Raw genomic sequence first — 26,406 nt, 5'->3', positions numbered from 1 at the left:
CAGTGTGGGGAGCAGAACGGATCCTCCCAAGACCTCCAGTTCGCCCACGACCAGCTAAGAGAACCAATCGATACAGCGCAGCCACCGCTTAGTCACTTCACAAATGTCTGTTCAAATATGGCAGGCGATGAGGAGCAGGGCATAAGGAGGAGGCACAAAGCAGCCCAAACTCTATCCCACACTGGTCATGGAGTATTCCACATAGCATTGACCCAGTCAGTCAACATATAATGCCCCCTTCAACACTGGGGCCAGCACATCTTCACGCGGCTTCCTGCACCTCGCCGCAGCTTTTGCATCTCACCCCTCCTCCAATGTACCGCCGTCAGCCAGCGCCGCAGCGCTGGGCCTCCCGTGGAGCAGGCCGCTCCGATCCTGTCCCTCGCAGCTGCTGCCACCGCGCGGGAACAGCCCTCGGCCCCGATGAGAGGCAGCGATGTTATAGCGTCCGCACCTAGTTCACTGCTCGACTCCGCCTCAGTCTCTTGGGGGCAGCGGACAGTCGCCAGAGGCAGCTCTCACTCACCGGCTCTTGGGTGGCGTTCTCCCACGGACCTCCGCGCGGCCCCGACATGGCCCCTCACTTCACCGTTACTTCGGACGGCCGTCACGCCACGGCAGCAGCGCCGCAACCCTCACAGCGGCAGGGAGCCCTGGGCAGACCGCAGGCACCGCCAGCACTCCAGCAACGCGATCTGCAGGCTGCCACCGCGCACACCTCTCCCACTGCAAGCCGATCTTCTCCTTAGCCGCCGCCGCCGTTTTGATTACAGCCTCAGCAAGGATCTCCAGCGTCCGCAGCTGGGACCAGGTCAGATTTCGCTATATCTTTCACGCAGAGCTGTTGTCTATAGGTTCCAATGTCTGCTCAGCCCGTTGTCCACGCATCTCTGCCCCCAACTATATAGGAGAAAAGCCGGATCAAACCCGAACAGCAAGAGCCTCACGCAAGTGCTGCCATCTTGCTTGGCGCCCTCTAGCGCCCCCCCTGAACTATTTAAACTCTTACTTTATTTCTTTCTGGTATGGTTCAGGGCTCATGAAAGCAAGATGCATTTACCACACTACAAAAAAATCCCATTTGCCTGCATCGGAAGTAAAATACATTCTCTTCTGATATCAGTTATACCAGGCTTAGGAAAAATCTAAGAAAAGCTGGTAGATAAACAGCTTTGCAATGGTTCTGGAAGAAGGCAACTTGTTAGATAACAGGCAGATAGGTTTTGACAACAGAGGGACACTGAGATGGCTCCGATCTCTGACCAATGACATTGAAGCCATACTATTCTGGATGATGCAGTTAGAATGAAAAGACTTCGAGACACTAGGTTCATAGGTACGTTCTGCAATTGGTTTAGATCCTTATTGATAGGAATCTCAATTGGTAAGGTTGGTGGCCTTTTGGTCGGTATGTGCCATGATTAATTGCGGTGTGCTGCAAGGCTCCTCCTTTACCCTGGTGCAATGTAATCTCTGCGTTCAACCTCTGCTGCACATTTTCCACTCTTTGGGTGCCAAGTATTTCATATATGGACCATGGGTCAGCTGAATCAAAAAGCACCAGATCTTTGAGCTAACTTGAGTGATTGTTTGAAGTCATCCAATGGATGGAACTCAACTTCCTAAACTTTAGCACTGACAAGCAAGAGCTCTTACTTCTTGTAGGAGAACTTCGCCGGAGCAACTGTTTACTGCCTTTTTCCATGGCAGACTCACCAATCCCTGTGGCAAGTTCAAATTGATTAGTGTGATTCCTCATGAAAATCTGTCCTTCGTCCATCCTATTTCCTCCGTTCTTAACCCCTGCTTTGGGTTACTGAAGGCACTTTCGAAAATTCTACCTTTCCTTCCAAGTGATTCCTGCACTATGATAGTATGCTCATGCCTTATAGCTAGTTGGATACTTTAATTCCCTGAATTCACCCTAGCCAGAAACCCAAACTGCTAGGCCCAAGATATCCAGAAGCTTATCTTGGCACTCTGTTAGTGTCTTTTCCAGCCCCTTTCCTTGACCACGCCCAAGACAAAAAGGAAAGCTTATTAAGTCAGTGTCCAGATCTCGAGTAGAAGAGGCCTTACTGACTACCACTAACCTAGAACACTCTGTCCTCCCAACAGCCTGGACTTCCTTTCCCATGGGCCTGTGGATCCATTACTTTAGGACTCACAATCTTGATCCATTGGCAACCACTTGGCATTAATAGGTTGATGGATAGACTCTGGGGTGAAGATAACATCTCTTCCCCCCTTCGGCTGTCGGACTACTCCCCTATAAGTAGCTATTACTGAATGCTCCTCACCAAATTGGGGAGAGGATGTGGTCTCACGACTAGACTGCTGACTTTGGAGCTGGGAAACCAAGGTTCGAGCCTCGGGTCGACTCCACATCCTGTGATTCTGGGCAAATCACTTAATCTCCCCGTGCCTACCAAAACAAAAATGAATGTGTCCTTGTGTAATGTAACTGGTGCTCATATAAAGCACTCCAATACCTTCGGGTCATGTTCGCGCTATAAAAATCTGCACAAAAAAACATTCCAAGTCCCATCTGAAAGATCAACATTATATTCATCTTCTTATTACATTTGCTCCCTAAATTGATGAGCATTGTATTTTATTCTTCTGCAGGCAAAGATCCACACTCTTGCGTGCCACCACGAACACCCTCTTTTTGTGCCATAAGGGACACCTCTGTTTCTCCTGGTGCATAGGGCTTCCTCACTCCCTGCTTACTGGAGCCATCACTCAACGGCATCCAAATGCTTATTCTTTCTTGATCTCTCTCTTCTTAGCTACTCTTTTGTCACTCTCATCTAAGGATTGGAATTCCTCATTATATCCCTCTTCAGCTCTTTGGCCTTAAAAGGCATACTTAAATGCCTCTCTAATGTACTTCTGAAAATTATTCTTTTGAAAAACCTGCCATCAAATCTCCTCACAGTATGCACCTGTCACCATACCAACTGCCTTCCAAAAGAGGTGGTAACTGTCACTGCACTGTTACCCACTCGGTTGCAACAGGGATCCCTTTTTATTAAGGACAGGCCCACAGTGTCGTAGACAACAGAAGGAGGTGTGCTTACCCAGTCTGCTGCAGAGAGTAACCAAGTGTAGGTGGGAGCCCGCATTCGACATTTTGAATGGGCTAGTTGGAGGGACCTGATATCCAGGGAGCCACAATAAAAAGATTGCATGCATTATGATAGCCACTGGTCTTGCCATGAAATGTTATTACGGTCTTATGATTGCTTCTATTTTGTTGTGGCTATCAAATTCTATTTAGTTTCATTGCTCCATAGCGGTGCCTTCTTGGCATTTGTTTCCTTCGGCCTTGAGACTGGAGGAAACGGTGCAGGAAAAAACCCACGATGCATGCTAAAAGGTACAAAATGGGTGCGGGATGTCAGTTTACCATCTACAAGAAATTTTGGACTGAACGCTTTCCATTAAACAGAGATCTGAAAATGTTGTATTTCTCTTTCATTTTCTTTCTTCCTCCTTTTTTTCTGCCTTTCTCTTAATCTGGGACTGTTTGCTGGGGCACCACAAGAGGTAGGGTAACTCAAAAGGGTAGATCAATACATGACATTTTATTTTGGTGGCCATTTCGGTCTATAGGCTGTTTAGAAATTGTTTTTTGGTGGCATTCATTGAAATATGTATCTATCCTGTCTTCTGTTATTGGCAGGCCGGCAAAGATAATGCACAATTTTTATTCAGTTTAATACAGAAGGCTGCTTTTGTTTGAAAGAAGTGGGGAGGTTGGTGTCTCGAGTGTTTTTGTAGGTGGGGAGGTATGGAGAAAGTGTTGGTTCTTGTCACACTGTTTGGCATATTCTGTCCTCTGGGTGTGTGGTTTGTTCTGTGCCAGCTAGTCTTTCTTTCCAGTCAGTGGTCACTCTCATTCCTTGAGGTGCGTGCTAATCCCCCGCGCTGAGTTTAAGGTTTGAGATTAGTGCAGCAGGGCCCAGTTGTTTACCCTATGCCTACTTTTAAAAGCTTTTTGGCTTGAGTGACCCATGAGTGGAGGCCCCCTGAAACCCCTCTTTAATGCAAAGCATAGGTGGTAGCCTCTTGCATTTTGTGGCTTGCTACAGGAGAGTTGGGGTAGGGCTACCCATCGACATGACAGGTGAAGAAGAGGAGGAGGAGGAGGAGTGGCAGGCCGTCCTCACCTAGGCTGATCACATAGCTAAGAAGGCCCGGCGATTTTTGCGGACAACTTCCTTACTTCGCCACCTCCTAGTGTTGACTACATCCTCTAGGCATTGGTAGTTTGTTGTAGCATGGGAGGTGGTGAGGATCTTTCTCTCCACAACAGCAGGCACTAAAGGCACTTACTCGCTTGCCCTAATAGGTTTTGTGGTACACACATATTTGGTGTTGTGCAGCGTTTGACTTGGCTTTGTAGCAATCCATAAATAAACCTCGCGTCAAGTTCATTGCACTGTTATCTGTTTGTCTTTGCATTGAGTTGTGGCCAGTTCCATCAGAACCAGAGACACAGGTTGTGAATAGTGCACTGTGACATGGATATAACGCCATTCGGGTTCCTCTAGAAGTGGCTATGAGGTCAAAGGCATATGTAGATGGTGGTTTGAGAAGCCCCTAGAGACTGCTTTATCAATGTTTTCAGTGAATTAGTCCACCAATGTGTTGAGAAGACTCTACCATTATTTCCAAGCGGATAAGACTTCTGCCCCTGCTCGCTTAGTTTATCCTTTACTCTCTTGTCTCTTACCTGCAGGTCTGGGGATGGGTATGACTGCGCCTGTCTCCATCACTGCTTATCCACAGGAGGACGGAAGCCTGCAGCCACGGGTGAAGGTTCTCTTGCGCATACCCAGCCAGTACCAAGCCAATCCGCCAAACCCTACTGAGGAGACCATACGGATAGAGGAGCGCGAGGGACTGACCGTATACTCCATGTAAGTAGGAGTGGTAAGGATTAATCTTGTACTTATCGTAGGGAGGAGTGGGGGTCTGATCTTGTACTCCACGTCCTCTTCAGTGGGGGACCGGACCCTAGTCACTGTAAAGAGAAGGTTGAGGGACTGACCATGTACTCCGTGTAATGAGTTGGGGGCTTGACTCTGTAGTCACTGTAAGCAGCAATGGGAGGGACTGACTGTACTCCACATAAGCAGGAGAGCCTTGCTATATAAAATAATGTAAGCACAAGTGGGCGAGATGACTATATGCTCAATATAGTGAGTGCATGGTCTGACCATACACTCTACATGTAGACGAGGTTCTTTCCACGTGCTCATAGTACAGAGGACTAGGAAGGACTGGTCGGGGTCTTCAGTGGAAGTGGAACACCAGGGTCCCAACTGTATACTCTGTGGGTGTGGCGGGATCTGACCAGATATACTGCATAGGGGACAGCAGGAGGGCCTGACACTGTCCTCAACGTAACGCGAAGGAGGGCCCGACAGTCTACTCAACGCAAGGAAACTGAGTGAGGGGTTCTGACCATATGTTGAATGCAAGCAAGAACATGAGGACCTAACAGTGGTCTCAGCATGCTATATTGTAGGGAAGCCAGGCTGTTTACACAACAGTATGTGGACTGGATACTATTCATGGGAGCGGATGAGCCATACTATGTGCCCAATGCAAATGTGACCATGTACTCAAACTCAAGCGGTCCTGACTGTGTTTAAGAAGGCCATTTCAAATTGGAGCTTTAGAGGGAAGAATGCCAAGCTGCCCTCCACTCAAAGTCTAATAACAACCACAAATAGCTTGGCATCAAGAGGGTTCAAATATTAGTCCAAGGGCCAACCACTGATGGTGGGAGCAACTGTGTTCCAACCACTGGCAATATGTCAACAAAATTGGACTGGCCCTTCACCTCTTTAATTGTTAATTAAGAGCATCTGCAATGCAACCCTTCAAGAACTCACAGGAAGTGTATCACCCCAGCTCACACAAGAAATGATGTGATTCGTGAAAAGAGTGTGAAGAATGAGAAGGCACCTCACGTACGCACCACCAGGTAGGTTGCCAGCTGGTACTCGCTGGTATGCCCACGTTTTGTCATCATCGGTTGCCAACTCAAAAAAGAAGATAATGTCCAGTGAAAAGAAGAAAGAGAACAGAGATAGTTTTAACAGAAACACTTTGCTGTCCCCATGAACAAAGAGTGAAAATGAAAAAACCCAGTGATTTGCTAAGAACAGGTCGTTCAGAGCAACAATAAAATTGAGATGCAAACTCACTATAAAGGACAAACTCTTTATTCACAACCAGTGAGTTCACTCAAAGTAAAAGCACTAAATGTCGCTAACCTTTATAAAGAAGGCCAACATGTTTCATTGCCACTAGTCTTTTGGCAATTTCATCAGGGCAAAGGGGTTTTTTTTGCACTCGTTTAACTGGACATCCACTTTACTGTTTTATGGAAGGGCTGTAAAAAGCAGAAAAGAAGACAAATAGAATGACTATTTTCTATTCATACTTCAATAAAAGTTGGACCAACCATTCATCAATGACACCAAACTGCTAGTTCCCATGCATATATTTACCATGTAAAGGCCGAGGACTCTCATACCAGCCTTCACAATACCAATCGGAGTTGCTTTTCTTTTTCCGATTCCTTAGAATGCGCTGCAACTAGCGCGTGTTCAACCTATGGAAAGGGGTTTTTTTCAATTCATCAACACAAGCCCGTTTTGAATTAATTGTAAATCAAAGCGAGGTCACAGGTGTCAGCATAGGGCGAACCTTACCCTACCCATGGCATCCCACTACCTTTAGACCCGGAAGCCACAATCTCACCGTAACCTCTAACGGAGCAATCCTTGTCTCGTCACCGCCTCAACTCGAAATCAATATCCAGCCTCTGATGTAGTCCCGTCTAGCCACACCCCCTCGTCCGCATCACGTATTGCGCGAACGGCATTGTGGACCACTAAGATCTTACAACTCACGTGGCGGCCATCTTGGAACAGTGTGCCACAAAACAGAACAATCTCCACAGAAGCCTTTATGTCGTTGACAAGGACAATTCAATCATATTACTTTAGTGTGCCTCATCACAATCTTTAGTCTAATCATCAAGTGCGCCTATACGTCCACAATAAATGCTAGAGTTCGTAATTTCGCGAGAGGGCCAATTTCGCAACTCTAAATGTGATGCGCTTGTTAGCTCATCACCAGTAAAGCATACTTAAAATCAAAATCTGATGCACTTGTTAAGGGCCACACCACTTCATCAACATCACGTGGTGCCCGGCCAGCATAAAAAGGCTGACAGAGTACATGACACTTTTGGCGGCCATCTTAAAACATTTAAGCCACACTCCAGAAGGGCTCAAAACAACAGACCTTTATATGATTTGCCGAGTCAAAATGCCATCGTTATTTTGATTGTGCCAAAAACAACCTGTGTATTCCTCAGGGACACCAGCATGTATAAAATCAGAGTTAAAGCGGCCCACTTCGGGAAATTACGAAAAAAAGGATCTTGCAACTCTCAGTGCAAAGCTCGTGGAGCTCATCAACAATAAAGCACGGGTATTCAATTACTTATTATTCACTCATCAGTCATGTATTCCCAGATCCCCATTCCGTGGGTGATTTATAGTTTGGAAAGCCTCATATTTCCAAAATATCAGTTAGTGATATAGGACTAGTCCTAAATGCAGAGTGTGCTAATAACTACTCACTTTATTCCACTCAATGTGGTCATTCAGGCCTGTCACATCCACCTTCTCAGTATAAATCCAACGAGCTTCCCTGGTAGCCAGAATTTTATCTATGGTGTCATTGCTAGCTGTCACTCTCTCCAGGACAACCCATCTTAAAGCTTGCAAGTCATGTTTGGATTCCACAAAATGCTGTACCAAGCGAGTAGTGAGTTTTCCAGCTTTAATGGTACTCAAGTGCTCCTGAATTCGTATCTTTATTTTGCGAGTGGTGAGGCCTATATATTGTAACCCGCATTCACAGGTCAATCTATAGATTACATTGGTCGTGTTGCAATTCGAAAACGAATTCAAATGCCATTTTCTACCACTGGAAAGGTTGACACAGTTTGTTTTTTCTGTTAATTTGCAAACTGAACAGCCCCCACATGGGTAATGTCCAGCAGGCAATGAGGTGTGTCTTTGTTTGACCTGTGGTCGTGTGTGTACTAGCTTGTCCTTAAGATTTGTGGCACGTTTAAATGCAAATCTAGGTTGTGGCATTCTGAAATCTGCAGTTGATAACAGTGACCAATGTTTTCTCATTAATTGCCTGATTTTTTAGGCCAAAGGATCGTAGGTCATGACCACTGTGAGGCAATCATTAGTCTCCCTTCTGTTTCTTTCTAAGAGCGCCTCCCGAGGTGTATTGCGGGCTCTTTTACACGCCTTCTTAATGACAGTTTTGGGATATGCTCTTTGAGTCAATTTATTAGAGAGCTCATCAGCTTGTTGGACAAAGGTTTCAACAGTAGAGCAATTGCGTCGATACCTAAAAAACTGGCCAACTGGCAGGTTATCACGTAAGGCTCTCGGATGGTATGAGTTGTAGTGTAGTAGTGAGTTCCTGTCTGACCCCTTTTGATGTACCATAGTGTTAAGGGCCTTCCCATGCACCATGATGTCGAGATCCAAATATACCGCACATTCCTTGCTGAACGTCCAGGTAAACTTTAAACACGGATCACGGCTATTAAGCCAGTTCAAGAATTCCAAAAGAGAATCCTGATTCCCTTTCCAAATGCACAACACATCATCGATATACCTCTTCCAGAGGCATATGTGCCCCTGGAAGGGATTTGATGTGTGATATAGGAAATTTTCTTCAAACTGGCCTACATAAATGCAGGCCAGACTCGGCGCGAAGGTCGCGCCCATAGATGTACCTGATACCTGTAGGTAGAGGTCATCCTTGAAACAAAAGTAGTTCCGTGTCAGGGCAAGCTCGATACATTGGAGCACAAATGATTGGGGCGTGTCATAAAACCAATCTTGCTCCCCCAGGGCCTTCGCTGCTGCCACCAGCGTGGCCTCCTGGGGGATACTGGTGTACAGCGACTCAATGTCGATAGTGAGCAAGAACTGCTGTGATGAATCAAATTCTAAATCACCAAGGATATTCAAGACGTCAGTAGTATCCTGAACATATGATTTTTGTCTCAATACGGATTCTCGCAAAAAGAAATCCGCAAATTGCGACAATGGCTCAAGAATAGAGGCTATTCCCGAGACTATCGGTCGCCCGGGAGGAGGCCGTGTAGCCTTATGCACCTTTGGGAGTATGTAGAAGGCTGGAGTTCTCGGCTTGGTGTTAACTAAAAACTCTGCCTCCTTGCTCGTGATACAGTTCTTACTTCTAGCATCCGCCACCATTTTTGTGATCACCTCTTGCAATTCAAGGATAGGATCCCTAGGGAGAGGGTGATAATTCTTCCGATCACTTAGTAATCTTAACACCTCCTGGTTGTAATCTGAGGTGTTCATAACCACAATGGCCCCACCTTTATCGGCACTCTTGATCGTAATTTCTGCATTGTTCTGAAGAGTCTTAAGCGCCTCCCAATCTCCACGACTCAGGTTATTAAAAGGACGGGCCTTATGATCAGACTGTTCTAGTTTAGAGATTTCCTCCAGCACCTTCTGTTCGAACACCATCACCTCTGGACCCACCGTGGAAACCGGAGGACAGAATTGTGACGGACGTCGGAGATTGGTGGAGAAAAGTGACTGGGGTTCCAATTCTTTACCAGCAAAAATTTTTTTAAGTTTGATCTTTCTCATGGTTGCGTGAAATTCAGTCCTGCACTTAAAAGCATCATGTCTGGGGGTGGGGACGTATCCCAGCCCTTTATTCAGAACACTCAATTCATCCGTAGTCAGTGTGTAATCGGATAAATTCATAACAATGTTATTCATGTGGATTTATACTGAGCGTCAGATCTACCATCCAATCAGGGTGGAGGTAGATCTGACGCTCAGTATAAATCCAACGAGGATTTGGGGGCATTGTTCCGTTCTATTTTAGGACACACCAACAGGGGCAACAGAGGGGGCGGACAAAGGGGCAGAGGCAGGGCAAGACCTTTCCACAACCAGGGACAGCAATGGCCTATGTTCTCCCCACGGATAACACGCAGCAGGGGCAGGACGCCCACATGAATAACATTGTTATGAATTTATCCGATTACACACTGACTACGGATGAATTGAGTGTTCTGAATAAAGGGCTGGGATACGTCCCCACCCCCAGACATGATGCTTTTAAGTGCAGGACTGAATTTCACGCAACCATGAGAAAGATCAAACTTAAATTTTTTGCTGGTAAAGAATTGGAACCCCAGTCACTTTTCTCCACCAATCTCCGACGTCCGTCACAATTCTGTCCTCCGGTTTCCACGGTGGGTCCAGAGGTGATGGTGTTCGAACAGAAGGTGCTGGAGGAAATCTCTAAACTAGAACAGTCTGATCATAAGGCCCGTCCTTTTAATAACATGAGTCGTGGAGATTGGGAGGCGCTTAAGACTCTTCAGAACAATGCAGAAATTACGATCAAGAGTGCCGATAAAGGTGGGGCCATTGTGGTTATGAACACCTCAGATTACAACCAGGAGGTGTTAAGATTACTAAGTGATCGGAAGAATTATCACCCTCTCCCTAGGGATCCTATCCTTGAATTGCAAGAGGTGATCACAAAAATGGTGGCGGATGCTAGAAGTAAGAACTGGATCACGAGCAAGGAGGCAGAGTTTTTAGTTAACACCAAGCCGAGAACTCCAGCCTTCTACATACTCCCAAAGGTGCATAAGGCTACACGGCCTCCTCCCGGGCGACCGATAGTCTCGGGAATAGCCTCTATTCTTGAGCCATTGTCGCAATTTGCGGATTTCTTTTTGCGAGAATCCGTATTGAGACAAAAATCATATGTTCAGGATACTACTGACGTCTTGAATATCCTTGGTGATTTAGAATTTGATTCATCACAGCAGTTCTTGCTCACTATCGACATTGAGTCGCTGTACACCAGTATCCCCCAGGAGGCCACGCTGGTGGCAGCAGCGAAGGCCCTGGGGGAGCAAGATTGGTTTTATGACACGCCCCAATCATTTGTGCTCCAATGTATCGAGCTTGCCCTGACACGGAACTACTTTTGTTTCAAGGATGACCTCTACCTACAGGTATCAGGTACATCTATGGGCGCGACCTTCGCGCCGAGTCTGGCCTGCATTTATGTAGGCCAGTTTGAAGAAAATTTCCTATATCACACATCAAATCCCTTCCAGGGGCACATATGCCTCTGGAAGAGGTAGATCGATGATGTGTTGTGCATTTGGAAAGGGAATCAGGATTCTCTTTTGGAATTCTTGAACTGGCTTAATAGCCTTGATCCGTGTTTAAAGTTTACCTGGACGTTCAGCAAGGAATGTGCGGTATATTTGGATCTCGACATCATGGTGCATGGGAAGGCCCTTAACACTATGGTACATCAAAAGGGGTCAGACAGGAACTCACTACTACACTACAACTCATACCATCCGAGAGCCTTACGTGATAACCTGCCAGTTGGCCAGTTTTTTAGGTATCGACGCAATTGCTCTACTGTTGAAACCTTTGTCCAACAAGCTGATGAGCTCTCTAATAAATTGACTCAAAGAGCATATCCCAAAACTGTCATTAAGAAGGCGTGTAAAAGAGCCCGCAATACACCTCGGGAGGCGCTCTTAGAAAGAAACAGAAGGGAGACTAATGATTGCCTCACAGTGGTCATGACCTACGATCCTTTGGCCTCAAAAATCAGGCAATTAATGAGAAAACATTGGTCACTGTTATCAACTGCAGATTTCAGAATGCCACAACCTAGATTTGCATTTAAACGTGCCACAAATCTTAAGGACAAGCTAGTACACACACGACCACAGGTCAAACAAAGACACACCTCATTGCCTGCTGGACATTACCCATGTGGGGGCTGTTCAGTTTGCAAATTAACAGAAAAAACAAACTGTGTCAACCTTTCCAGTGGTAGAAAATGGCATTTGAATTCGTTTTCGAATTGCAACACGACCAATGTAATCTATAGATTGACCTGTGAATGCGGGTTACAATATATAGGCCTCACCACTCGCAAAATAAAGATACGAATTCAGGAGCACTTGAGTACCATTAAAGCTGGAAAACTCACTACTCGCTTGGTACAGCATTTTGTGGAATCCAAACATGACTTGCAAGCTTTAAGATGGGTTGTCCTGGAGAGAGTGACAGCTAGCAATGACACCATAGATAAAATTCTGGCTACCAGGGAAGCTCGTTGGATTTATACTGAGAAGGTGGATGTGACAGGCCTGAATGACCACATTGAGTGGAATAAAGTGAGTAGTTATTAGCACACTCTGCATTTAGGACTAGTCCTATATCACTAACTGATATTTTGGAAATATGAGGCTTTCCAAACTATAAATCACCCACGGAATGGGGGATCTGGGAATACATGACTGATGAGTGAATAATAAGTAATTGAATACCCGTGCTTTATTGTTGATGAGCTCCACGAGCTTTGCACTGAGAGTTGCAAGATCCTTTTTTTCGTAATTTCCCGAAGTGGGCCGCTTTAACTCTGATTTTATACATGCTGGTGTCCCTGAGGAATACACAGGTTGTTTTTGGCACAATCAAAATAACGATGGCATTTTGACTCGGCAAATCATATAAAGGTCTGTTGTTTTGAGCCCTTCTGGAGTGTGGCTTAAATGTTTTAAGATGGCCGCCAAAAGTGTCATGTACTCTGTCAGCCTTTTTATGCTGGCCGGGCACCACGTGATGTTGATGAAGTGGTGTGGCCCTTAACAAGTGCATCAGATTTTGATTTTAAGTATGCTTTACTGGTGATGAGCTAACAAGCGCATCACATTTAGAGTTGCGAAATTGGCCCTCTCGCGAAATTACGAACTCTAGCATTTATTGTGGACGTATAGGCGCACTTGATGATTAGACTAAAGATTGTGATGAGGCACACTAAAGTAATATGATTGAATTGTCCTTGTCAACGACATAAAGGCTTCTGTGGAGATTGTTCTGTTTTGTGGCACACTGTTCCAAGATGGCCGCCACGTGAGTTGTAAGATCTTAGTGGTCCACAATGCCGTTCGCGCAATACGTGATGCGGACGAGGGGGTGTGGCTAGACGGGACTACATCAGAGGCTGGATATTGATTTCGAGTTGAGGCGGTGACGAGACAAGGATTGCTCCGTTAGAGGTTACGGTGAGATTGTGGCTTCCGGGTCTAAAGGTAGTGGGATGCCATGGGTAGGGTAAGGTTCGCCCTATGCTGACACCTGTGACCTCGCTTTGATTTACAATTAATTCAAAACGGGCTTGTGTTGATGAATTGAAAAAACCCCCTTTCCATAGGTTGAACACGCGCTAGTTGCAGCGCATTCTAAGGAATCGGAAAAAGAAAAGCAACTCCGATTGGTATTGTGAAGGCTGGTATGAGAGTCCTCGGCCTTTACATGGTAAATATATGCATGGGAACTAGCAGTTTGGTGTCATTGATGAATGGTTGGTCCAACTTTTATTGAAGTATGAATAGAAAATAGTCATTCTATTTGTCTTCTTTTCTGCTTTTTACAGCCCTTCCATAAAACAGTAAAGTGGATGTCCAGTTAAACGAGTGCAAAAAAAACCCCTTTGCCCTGATGAAATTGCCAAAAGACTAGTGGCAATGAAACATGTTGGCCTTCTTTATAAAGGTTAGCGACATTTAGTGCTTTTACTTTGAGTGAACTCACTGGTTGTGAATAAAGAGTTTGTCCTTTATAGTGAGTTTGCATCTCAATTTTATTGTTGCTCTGAACGACCTGTTCTTAGCAAATCACTGGGTTTTTTCATTTTCACTCTTTGTTCATGGGGACAGCAAAGTGTTTCTGTTAAAACTATCTCTGTTCTCTTTCTTCTTTTCACTGGACATTATCTTCTTCTTTTTTGAGTTGGCAACCGATGATGACAAAACGTGGGCATACCAGCGAGTACCAGCTGGCAACCTACCTGGTGGTGCGTACGTGAGGTGCCTTCTCATTCTTCACACTCTTTTCACGAATCACATCATTTCTTGTGTGAGCTGGGGTGATACACTTCCTGTGAGTTCTTGAAGGGTTGCATTGCAGATGCTCTTAATTAACAATTAAAGAGGTGAAGGGCCAGTCCAATTTTGTTGACATATTGCCAGTGGTTGGAACACAGTTGCTCCCACCATCAGTGGTTGGCCCTTGGACTAATATTTGAACCCTCTTGATGCCAAGCTATTTGTGGTTGTTATTTGTGTTTAAGAAGGGCCAGTAAGGGCCGGATCAAATACACAAGAGGGGGGAGGGGCAGACCACGGGCTCAATGTGAGAAGAGACTTGACTGTGTAAGGTCCTGAAGCAGAATTGACAATGTGTACTCAGCAGACGAAGGTAAGGTTAAGGGACTGACCCTATATTCAACCTAATAGGGGCTGCCTGACCAAATCCTTAGTGTAAGGAGGACTTTTAGGACCTCTGCATATGATCAACGTAAGGAGGACTGAAGAAGGGCCCACCTGTGTACTCAAGTTAAATATGGGGGCAATTGGATACTGCCTGGTGATTTTACCTCTGTGTGATGTTGTTGTTACTAGTTTAGAACGCACTTGTTGCTGCCCCTGGACAATCTTGACTCCTTTGTCCTGTCTTTCACTCCGTTGATAGTCTTCGTTTATTGCACTCTTTGCTACCCTTGTGATGGTGTTGTCTTCCCACTCCTTTCCTCAGTCTCTACTAGTTGTATGAAACATCTTTATGGCCACTTTTAATAAGCTACCCTCCGTGGCTCTCATTTCCTTAGTACTGGCTGTATATAACATGCTTATTGCCACCCTTCGGCGCTTGTGATGCCCTCCCTGATACTTGATAGGTTGGTTCCAGTTGTGTATAACTCATGTTCCCACCCTTAGACGCATATGAGGCCACCTTTATACCTAGGTGTGGCCCTCCCTGTATCTTGCTAGGTCTTGTGTAATACACCCACTTTGCCACCCTTAAACGTGTGCGTTGTGCTCCCTGTGTCTTGCTTGGTTTGAGGCTCGCTTGTCATGTTCTTCCTTCATGGTGACGGTCTCTCTAGGCTGGTGACGCTCTCTAACACGCTCCTTCTCAATGTCTCACAGGCAGTTTGGCGGTTATGCCAAGGAAGCGGAGTACGTGGCTCACGCTGCGAAGCTGATGTCTGCCCTGGGCGATGAGGCCACTTTCCACCGGGACTTCTACCTCTGCAATGGCTACGACCCCCCAATGAAGCCCTATGGCCGCCGCAACGAGGTGTGGCTGGTGAAGAAGGACTGAAGGCGCTCCCATGACCCTCTTCATTACCACCCAGCAAGGGATCAGTCCTGTCGAAAGGGAGCATGGATGGTATCATTCACAGGGTCATGGTGGCCCTTGTCATACTACAAGGAAGCAAATTATAAGAGGCAAAGGGCACTGTCTGCTCAGCTCTAAGTAAAAAGGGACGAGGCAAATGTTGATGCCGTGTCACCAGCCACCTGTAGCGTCTCTCCACCACTGTCCAAATGGTCGAAGTCTGTCAATTTACAAGGTTACAGTTGCTGGGAGCAACACTTGCTGGACAAGGTGCTTGGGGGTCAAAGGTCACAATGTCACAGCGGTCCCAAATTTGGAGTTAGGTCAAATGGTGTGTTCAGCTGTCAGTCAGGGACAATAAGTGAACACCACTGCCTGCTGCTGGGCACAGCTCCATGCCCTGTTGTCAGGAAGCGCAGTGGTCAAAATATCAGGACAGTAATTTTGTTCATGGAAAAATGACAGTCACAGGTCAGACTACGTTGATTTTGCTGGTCTCATGGCCAGGTTTCAAGGTAAGAGGTCAAAGTTGAGTAATCCGTTTACTGCCTTAAGCACATCTCACAGTGGTGGAATTTCAGCCCTGATGTCCATTCATTACTGTGAGCTTGCCCAGACCTGGTCTCGTCTAATACGTGACGGGTTTGCTTGTCTAAACCAATCCACTGTATCCACCCTTTCATAGAAGTACCAGACCCTGTGTGTCTTTGCCCATTCATCCCTAGAGGGTGAAATGTTTATATCGCTATGCCAAGCCACTATGTGCATTTGTCCGTGGAGGCAGCATGTTCTGTATCCCTGTGCCATCCATCTCTAGAGGTGACCGGCTGTATACTCATTTGCCTTAACTGCCCGCCGTCGTGACTGCAGGTGACAGGCTGTGGGTCCCTGTGTCAATCGCTGAGCCATTCAGCCCTAGGGGCGACAGTTTCTGTATCATTTTGCCTTTTCAGTCCTAGAAGTCAAACTCTGTACAGATCAATTGTGCCAGTCCATCCCTACAGGGGGCAAGCCACTTTATCACTATAGATAACAGCATCTGTGCCAATCCATTGAGCCCATCTATCCTTAAAGGTGAGCGGCTGACTGTCTAGAGTGTCACCCTCGACAGAATGTGCCTCTCTCCTTCAATGCCCTGAGCCACCCCAGCCCTAGAGGTGACAAGCCTAGTACCCATGTGCCACACTCCTGAGCCGTGTAATTGTAGAGGTGATGGGTCTGGTTTTTTATCCACCACCATTTTCCTAACTTTACTGGTGAGCTTTCATGCTTTTCTTGTGTTTTATACAATGTTGCATAAAGATGTTTTTTTTACAATTTACAGAAAAATAGGGTACTTTAATGTTACTTTTAAACGTTGCCACTGTAAAGCAAATAATGCTCATTCCATGTAGTTTAAAAAGGCTGACCAAGACTACTTTTGTTACATGCGTAGGTAAAGCGCTAGAAAATTGCTGCTTAGTAAGACTAGTTAACTACAATATTTGTTAACGTGGGAAAACCGTAATGTGCTGTAAAAATGACTGAGTGCTATAGACCAAATCAGTGAACTAGTGAAATCAAGAGTATTGTCATATTCTATAATTCTAAACAATTGTATTTATCTGTACGTTTGTAGGGAACCAGTGTTTTTTCTTTTTTGGTAAAACCTGATTTTGAGAAGAAAAAAAATGAACTAAATAACTAGTGTACATTACCGACTAACTAATTTGTTCTGTTGCGGTTTGGTTGCACGCACAACGTTGATGATCATGGAAAGCAATTGTTTATAGATGTGTTAATTTATCCAATAAGGTAGCCACTACCAAAACAGGATATTGGTCTGGAACGTAGTTAACATATTCTTTCTTTCTCTGGAAGCGGTGCTGTTGTGTACTGCTACCTCTCTGGTGCATTGTGGGTAATCGGGTGGTTTTACAATGACTGGTATGCAGGGGGCAGCACTGTGCTTATCCTAGGTGAGCCTTGCAGTTTATACAGCCATCTACCTAGTTTTTTATGCTGGCATCATAAACCCAAGGTGCAATCTGGGGTTAGGATACGAGTTCTTAAACGTAATCAAGCTCTTGGGCAGCTATAGTGAGTATCCTTATTATACCCTGAAAGTTTTAATCTTACACCTGGTGGTTCGACCAATCACCCCAATGCTCAAAAAGAACTCTGACTTCTTTGCTATGCCCGTATCATCTGCAAGACCAATGGCATCATCTACAATGCTGTCAGAAACCACGGCACCACTCAAGTCGCAAAGGACCTAACTACCTCGGGCAGATTGGGCCATGTCAGGATATCAGAAGATTGTCCATTAAAACTTGGAAGAAACTATAAAGCGGGGTAACTCAATCTACACATCTGGGATTTAGCACAATAGTTCCACCAAGAACTGGCCTTATCTGCCTAGAATTCAGAAACTAGCATGAATGAGCATCCCGCCCACACAGTAAGTAGTACGTACATGTTATCTGCACCACAGTGAATGATCTGACTTATGCTCTCACCCATGGTTCCCTGTGTCTTTCCTTCACTGCAAAACAAGTAGACACATTGATACAGTCTGGGAGGCCTAGTCTGAAATGTACTTGTATAGCTACAGTGCCCACTTCTGCAGTGGTGCATCTTGCCCTGGAGGCGTCATGGGCAATCTGAGGACCACATTTGAGGTATTGTTTGCAGCTCTATTACAGCATTCTGCCCTGTTAAGCTCAGTGTTGAGTTTTGGAGACCACAGCTTGTTCAGTGTTGGGATGGGTGTTGGCACAGTGGGACCATCATTGTATTCTGGAGGCCACAACTATAGTGTAGTCTCCAGCTCTTGAGGCCTCATACAGAGTGTAGTACACTCTGAGTGCTGCACATACTTACAGGCCACTTCTAGACTTCGGAGTCAAAGGTCTTGGACGGTAGGGATGGTGTAGGAGTATGTCTTGGTGTCTCTCGGCAGAGGTGTAAGACCCTATCGGGCTGGGCAGGCGCTCTTGAAGAAGGCCATGACATGGTTGGGGTGGAGGGCATATATGAGTGCTATGTTCAGAGACTGGAGCATGCTGCTAAATAAAGACTAGAGCCGGACTTGGGAACGGGAGGCCACAAATCTTAAAGGGGAAGCTCTGAAATGAAGCAATGAGTGAAAGTGGATGGTCTTGAGGAGCAGGAGTGAACACAGCAGACGACCTGGTAAAACGAGGACACACAGGAGTCTCTGGAGTATGACCTCACAACATGAGGGTGGCAGTACGAGACTGGAGGCATACACTCAGATGCATGCAGGCGTAAAGGAAAATGAATGGAGACATTCAGGAGTAAGAATTCAGGAAATGACACAGGACATCAGATGCATACTCCTCGATTGGGAATACTGTGTTAAACTGCAGCATTCGTGCAAAGGTGTTGCAATTACGAACAGATTAACGCCCCCCCCCCCCCCCCCCCGGGTAAATATCAGCAGGTCGAACATGCAATTTTTGCGGACTAAATGGCAGTACATGGGGACTTGTGTGAAAAGCACCAGAGTCCACGTCCACTGCAATGGGGAAATCTCATAATAGGTGCGGTGTATTGTACCTGTTACATTTTGAACACCAGGGTATAGGTATTTAACCAGTGTGATTAATAGAACTTGTTGCTCTGGGGCTGTGGAAATGGGCAAGACAGCCTGAAAATAGATTGGAAGGAAAGTGGGGGTATCAATTAAGCGCACAAAAGGAAACAGAAGGGAACCTCTGCATTAGGACGCCACTGTTCTACCCAACAGGTAGCCCGAACTTTTTCCTTTTTAAAGCAAGCAATACTTTGACTTGTGGGTCTAGTAGTTTTATGAGTCTAGTCACAGCATTAAAGTGATCTGATTCAAAAGCCAGAACTGGGTGAAGTTGCCATGCATTCCAGACTTACGCTTGGCATCAATGTACTGTGAACAGCAGGCGCGCAACACCCATTGGACTCAAAGGGCTTCAGCCCCCCCCCCCCCCCCCCCCCCCGTCGTGTGTGGCAGCCCGGGATGAGACACCTTCCCGGGCAAAAAAGCAGCCGCACCCGAGCACTTCACAGGTCTTTAAAAGACCATTTGCATGTTAATGAGGCCTCGCTGTTGTTTCACCCCTTCTAAGAGCCCCTGCAGCTCCACTCTGCCTATTGCTTAAAGTTCAGCCCCCGCCGAAATTTTTGCTCAGCCCCCCCCCCGAAATTTGGCTCTAGTTGCGCCTCTGGTGAACAGAGCAGTAAGAGATCAGGATGTGAGACTGTAGGACTAAGAGTAACGGGTCACTGTAAGAAATGGTTTCAAACAAAGACTGTGGTGGTAATGTTAGTGGCACACACTTGTGCCAGACCTTTTTCACAGTAAATGATGTAAAATTGTTAAGCCAGAAACTGGCTGATTTAGGACTGCCCCTTTAATGGTAACTAGCAAGAGGAGCGCCCGGCGTGGGTATCACAGCGTGCTCCCAATCCATAATGGCCACCGTGGTTCTGTTTCCCTGTATAGATGGGAATCAAAGATGGCTGGAGACTGACATGCCCGGGCAACAAATGTCTCTTGGCAGGGAGCCAGCTCTCTGCTCTATGTATAGCACACGTTTTTCCAGAAATTATGCAATGACCCAGAAACCTCCCCAGAGTTTATACAATTTCCGACTGATATCTCCCTAGAACGACAGCACAATCCTTACATTTCCATAGAATGTGTACGACTCTAGAAATGGACTAGAATGGAACCGCCCCACCCCAAAATGTAATAATGTATATAAGAATGCAAATATTCTGATGCTGTATGTAATCTGTATCCCAGAAATAACCACCACCACACCCTATCGTCGTATGTTCGGCAAGTGACTAAAAATCTCACCAAAAATACTTTCTAGAGAGCTCCCAAACAATACAGCAGCCCCCCTCCCACACCCTGGGAGGAATGCCGCTGCCCGCATCCCACGCAGGGGGACACTCAGCAGGGCAGCCTTCTAGTGGCCGCCCGTCGGAGAGTACATGGACAGAGGCTGTCGCCCCCCATACTGTCTGATGCTCACAGTTTTTAAGGGCCCATCCCCTCATTAGATACTCGTGATGTCAGCTTGTGTTTATATACGTAGGGAAAGTGGTTAACTCACACGTTACCTTCACCCTGCTTATTGTGCTGTAGCTGTTGGGAACACACTGCTAAGCCAGGAAGGCCCCCAATTTGGCCAATTGACAATCTTAATAGGAGTGCAGGTCCATGAGCGCTTATTTCACCAATGCCTGGTTACCCATGCCATATTTTCCAGCCTGAGAAACAGATTTAGGTGTTGCTCTTCTCGCTCAGCCTTTCCTTGGAGCCAGGGAGCTGGGAAACGTTCACAAATTCGGGTCCTCGAGCTGAGAGATGTATTCTTCGGCAGCTCAGTCAGTCATATTGGCTTTATCCGGAGTCATGATAAAAGGCGTCCATATAGCAGTTACGTTGATGTTTTGCCCTGCCGAGAAATCATGAAGTCGTGGACCAGGGTCAAAAACGGACTCGATAATTCTCGCCTCGGTACCTACTCTAACCAGGAGCACACTCGGCAACTCTGGGCATTAGCTTGCCTCATCTCCACAACGGCCCCCCACATTCGCCGGGGATGCCTGGTTTCACCTTGGAGATACCCTGGAGGTACCATCTCACAGGGATAGCCAGGACGGGGTCCCCAGCGGTCTACAGCGCCAGGACGCCTCAGGGCAGCAGTGCGCTTTACAAGACACATACATTTACATTTACATCATGCAATCCTCGTAGCAGCAGCAATCCGGGAACCATGACGCTATCAATACATCACCTTTGTAGACAAAGTGGAAATTAAAACCTTTCGTGCTAGGATATGAAGGGAATAGATGGATTGAAGTATTTCAGCTATGGTTCAGTTCTGGCTCCATATGTAGGTGCTAGATCTTCCCATAATTACGTTAGGAAGATCTGCAGTGGCATCGCTAAGAAAGTTAGGAACACCATTCACGTCTAAGCTGAACGGCAGTGGGGCCAATAGACATCCTTTGTTAGTCTGCCCTGGGCTTCTGAGTAATGTTGCAAATGAATGCTGTCATTTACGGGTTACAGAACAGGACCCATAATTTAGCCCACTAAAGCTAGCTCGCAGGGGCAGGGCACCCATAACAGCGAAGGGAGGAAGGGGGGCTCTGGCAGCGACGGAAGCCTCCCCAGAGCTGTGGCGGAGTTACAGGGCGATCTGGAGGCAGAAGGGTACAGTAAGGGTACCTCTGCGACAGGCGGTACAGTAAGGGTACCCCTGTCAGGCACAGTAAGGGTGCCCGAGCCAAGGTCCGGGAGCCGAAGGTGGTTCTGGGAAGACCGCGACGGCGCCCCGTTAGTCCTTCGGGCGGTTGGGGGGCCTGACCAACCGGGGGTGTGCCACAACACGCTCCGCCCCCGTTAAAAGGGGCGGGAGTATGAGACTGATCCAAAGGAGGATCTGGAAAAAAATGTGCCGCACTGCCGGGCATCGACCCACCGTGCGTGCTGGCTCGCCAGGCGGGCGGAGCAGCGAGGGGCTGCTTGCCCTGGATCGCCCGTAAGATAACCCACTTATCGTCATACTTGTGTTGTATGAAATAAACCTGCAGCAGTTCTTCACCCATAATGAAAGTGTCAGTGTAATCTTTGGGTGACGTCTGTGCTTGCGTGTTGAGTGGAGCGGATGACGGTGTGGTCACTATGCAACGTGCCCTATCTTCCCATCCCCTGAATGGACAATTACGCAAATCGCATCAGGAACGGAAAAACACCAGAGCATGGATACCAGCAGCAATCAAATGGGGTGGAATAAAGACAATGTGTTGAAGGTAATATTTTTTGTATTCTTATTTTTTATTATTAACTAACAGAGCTCGATCAAAGCGAAAACAGACGGGCTGCCACCCTGTGTCTCGGCAGAATCCAGATGTGGTTTGACTAGCCCACAAAAGACAAATAAAACAACAATGTGCTTCTTTGTGTCCACAACGGCTTCACTAGTATTTCTCACCTTGGCATAACAAATGCCCGCATTCACATACCATCACAGCACTATTTGTCATCATTTAACACGTGAACAAAAGCAAAAGACAACAGCAGCTATAAGAAAATCGAAGGTGCTATATTGTGCGCAACAAGTTTTAGAGTTTTTGCAGCAGTGGTTGGGATCGGTTCTCCCACTGCGAGAACACAGTGATGGGGTCTCTCTCTTCTTGTGTTGGAACTTTTCGTATCAAGCCCGCTGCATGCCTGGCACTTTGTTGCTTGGCACCTCTGCCCGCAGGAGCCTCTCGCGGCCCAGCAGCCACTCCTTGAGGTGGTTTCCCTTTCCGCCCATATAGGCGCCAGGCGCCCCGTTTCTGCAGACCACGCGGTGGCACGGGATCAGGAGGGGTGCAGGGTTGCTTCGCATAGCGCCCCCTACCGCCCGGGCGGCCTTCTCGTTGCCTGCCAGGCTAGCAAGCTCCTTGTAGGAGACCGAGTCGCCGAACTTCACCTGGCTGGAGAGGGTCAGCAGTACCTGGCGGGTGAAGGAGTCCTTCTCGAAGACTGGGTGGTGGAATGGGGGCAGCGGGAGCTCGCCAACCTTCCCGGGGTCTGAGAAGTAGGCCACCAGCCAGGCCGCGCACAGCTTGAGGGGCTCGGGCACCTCACCGGGCGCAGCCTGGACCTGGCACTCTAAGGGGCTGGCATCCCTCACCGGCTGGGGCGCGGCGTCGGCCTGCAGCTTCACCTCGTGGACCCCGGCGGCGCAGCCCGAGAGCTGGATCAGGCCCAGCGGGCTCTGGAGGGCCACGCGCGCCTCCTGGCACGCAGCCGAGGTTTTTGGCGGGAACTTAGTAGCCATCGCTAGTAGCAAAGACCGTGGCGCGGGTAATCACTGGACACAGTCTGGCGCGGTTCTGCGGGATCTGTTTCGGAGCTACAGCGTTCCAGGGAGTGATGTGTTCCCACTGCGAGGTTCAACAGCAACTGGGAGGTTGTGCCAAGCTCTGCAGGAAAAACACGAGTCATATAAAGAGATACACACACAAAAACAAAAACACACACACAAGCCAGCCCACATAACCCATTGGAGTAAGCGACACAAGTTACCACGCCCCAATTCACAGGCATCTTATCTAGAGCAGCAGGTAAATGAAACCGGGGGTATGGGGAGGTGGCGGTGTGGACGAGCGTTTTATGGCATTTTATGTAGTCTGATAGTCTCCACCCATAAACGGCAGTACAGGGTCAACTGGGGACTCCGTTACTCGCCTATTCATGTCGAGGCAGAGGAGCAGGGCTGGAATGGAAAGTTGTTTACTATGGGGACCAGGGGTGGTCTGAACCTCTCACTTAAGAGGGGAGGGGGTGGGTGTGGGCTGTCGCCGGGACCATAAAAGGTTAATTAGTCATTCGTGGGGCTTTTACGCCTGCAGAAAAAATGCTAATAAAATAATATTTACCGAATACCATTACACGTGGGTGTGGGTCACAAGATATCAGGAGCTACGGGAAATGGGAACTGAAATAATGGTATTTTAAATAGGGGGTAACAGAGAGAGGGGAAGAAATAGAAAACGTGTTCCTGAGAGAAAAACATGAGACAGAAAAAGGATGTAGACGAGATGGATAGAAAAAAAGGAAGGTAAAATGAAGAAATGAGCTGTGAAAATAAATCTTAAAAGTGTGAATGGATGGAAGGGGGAATGGATGGAGTGAAAGGGACAAAATATGGATAGACAGAAGGATGGATGGAAGATTGTAAGGATAGGTGAAAGTGTATGTATGGAAGGAAAAACAAAGGACACAGAAAAAAAATGAACGGGTGCAACGATGTATGGTTGGAGGGGTGAGTGGATGGAAATGAGAAGTGGCTAGTTGGATGAATAGATATACTGGTGAAAGGATGGCTGGAAAGGTGAAGGAGTTGATGGATGAGTATTTGAAAGGATATATGGACAGATAGATAAAAAGGTTAAAGGGAAGTCTCCTAAGTTGGGCCAGGTTCGCTCACTTTGCCTTCTTGATGTAGTTTTGAGGTACGGTTCAATTGGTCGGGGGTTGTTTCATTTTCTGGCTACTCCCTTTATGGGAACCCATTCATTGGGGGGTCAAAGTGTGGCAACAAAAAGGGCATGGAATAACGAGGGGCAGAGACATGAAGCAGTTTGACAATCAACTTATACATTTACATAATGTATACTTATACATTTATTTGTTAATAAATGTCTACAGTCTTATTAGTACTGTGTTAAGTTTTAAATCCTAACTTTGTGCTCCTCCAGCTATGCACCCAGCATATAATATCTACCAGTAAAGACGATGTATAACTCCTACACCTTGAAGCCCTCGTTGTTTTATGTAACATCCTGTACATGGATGTACCCACTTGTATGACTTATTGTCAAAGTGTAATATGTGCATGTGATGTAAAAGCACTGACACACTGGAAGGCGTAGCGCTATGAAAGAATGAAATAAAAAAAATAGTAAGTGCTATTTAAACTGTTGATCAGTGAAAAAGAGCTGGAAAAAACGGGTCTCTTGTAAGACTCCGCAGACCACAACCCTGATATAGGACCTAACCTCCGACACTATTAACCCCATCGCTGCTGCGGACATTCCGCTGCAGCGCTGGGGGGGGCAGGGGGGCAGCGCGGTGGGCCTGTGCTCATGACGGAGCCGCTCCGTCATGAGCCACAGTTGAGCTGTGCTCATGACGGAACGGTTCCGTCATGACTCCGCCCATTTGCGTTGTTGTCCCCTCGCACAGGCGGGGAAACAGCGCCGCGGAGGCGGAGCGGCCGCCAACAGGATTGTCATGACGGAACCGTTCCGTCATGAGCACACGCCAACCGTGGCTCATGACGGAACGGTTCCGTCATGAGCAGGGAAGGGGTTAAAAGAAACATATTAAAAACAATTTGATGTTTGAGGTCTATATATGGTTTAGATAGATAGATAATGACTTTATTTCGGATATTTTTCAATCCATAAAAGTACATAACAATAAACAATTCATATTAAAAACATCACATTAATTGCAAAATCAACCACAATAACATACAACACATAAGTGTCTTAAAAGAGTGCAAAGGCAAAACAGTGCAAAAAAAGTGCTATAGTGCAATGGGCTACTGATAATTCATAGTAAATTACAGTTACTCATCTAAACATTTTCTAAATCTCAAGGTCAATTTTAAGAATTCTAACACCTGGAGGACACTATCCGAGTGCAGCAGCTGTAGATACATAAGGCAGGTCTAATTTGTTTAAAATTTAATTTCTTTAAAAGAGTAACAAGATATCGCCTATGGGGATATTCATAAAATGTACATAAAAACATAAAATGCAGCATATCCTGTGGAGACTTCCCGTCGCAGCCACAGGGAGCTGCAGGTTTCTTAAAAATATCCGACGTGGGTCTAATTAAAAGATGATGAAAGATGTTAAACCTAAATCGGGTCAGCAAAAATTTCTCGTGGGAGGTAAAGGAGCATGTTAGATACTTTTCCATGGAATCGCAAGTACTCAACATGATATACTTTCTAACATTAGGTTTCAAAAGCTCAACTTCATCTCTTAGAGCAATACAGTTCAGGAAAAAAACTTTCTTAATTGCTGCGACATCACCCTTAACTATATCCCTCGGTTTATCAAACAGATTCAGGCGGCCAAGCTTCAAAAATTGGGACTTCAAATATTTAAGCCAAGGTACACACATGGCATGATCAAGTGATATAAGATCTTCCACTATCAAATGTGTTAAAGGAATTTCATCACTTAACCATAGTTTTACCCAGCATAGCAATGGTTTTAAACCAACAATGTCGGATAAATACAGGCAACCAAGTTCTTCATGTACAATTAAATTCGAGGTGCTACCTGGGACACATAACAGACGCTTTAAGAAATTATTTTCAACTATTTGTAGTTGTTCGCCATTTATGTAGCCCCATATCTCGCTACCATATACTGCAGTGGCTATGGATTTAGAATTATATAATTTCATCATAGCCACATTTGGCTTATTGCCCAATTTAGAGGCAATATTGAAGATGGAGGCATTGACTCTGGTCACTTTCCCCTTTTT

The 26,406-nt window shown here is 46.4% G+C and overlaps 2 protein-coding genes across 3 annotated transcripts in view; one reads left to right on the top strand and one right to left on the bottom strand.

Annotated features, from left to right (window-relative positions):
• Positions 1-17,043, top strand: part of HEBP1 (heme binding protein 1) — a 43,800-nt gene extending 26,757 nt beyond the window's left edge. For both annotated transcript variants that reach the window (XM_085601037.1, XM_085601038.1), the window contains exons 4-5: positions 4,748-4,928; positions 15,155-17,043. In XM_085601037.1, the coding sequence (XP_085457163.1) occupies positions 4,748-4,928; positions 15,155-15,329 (356 nt within the window). In that variant the 3' untranslated portion in view covers positions 15,330-17,043. The remainder of the gene's footprint in view (positions 1-4,747; positions 4,929-15,154) is intronic.
• A 5,120-nt stretch (positions 17,044-22,163) lies between these two features.
• On the bottom strand, positions 22,164-24,771 carry LOC146833317 (methylated-DNA--protein-cysteine methyltransferase-like). The gene has a single exon (XM_085601036.1). It carries the CDS (start codon positions 23,174-23,176, stop codon positions 22,562-22,564), a length of 615 nt encoding a protein of 204 aa, XP_085457162.1. The 5' UTR covers positions 23,177-24,771; the 3' UTR covers positions 22,164-22,561.
• Between the last annotated feature and the right edge of the window lie 1,635 nt (positions 24,772-26,406).

Source organism: Triturus cristatus, chromosome 4_2 (genome assembly GCF_964204655.1).
Source record: "Triturus cristatus chromosome 4_2, aTriCri1.1, whole genome shotgun sequence".
NCBI lineage: Eukaryota > Metazoa > Chordata > Amphibia > Caudata > Salamandridae > Triturus > Triturus cristatus.
This window is presented reverse-complemented; position numbering and strand designations above follow the sequence as displayed.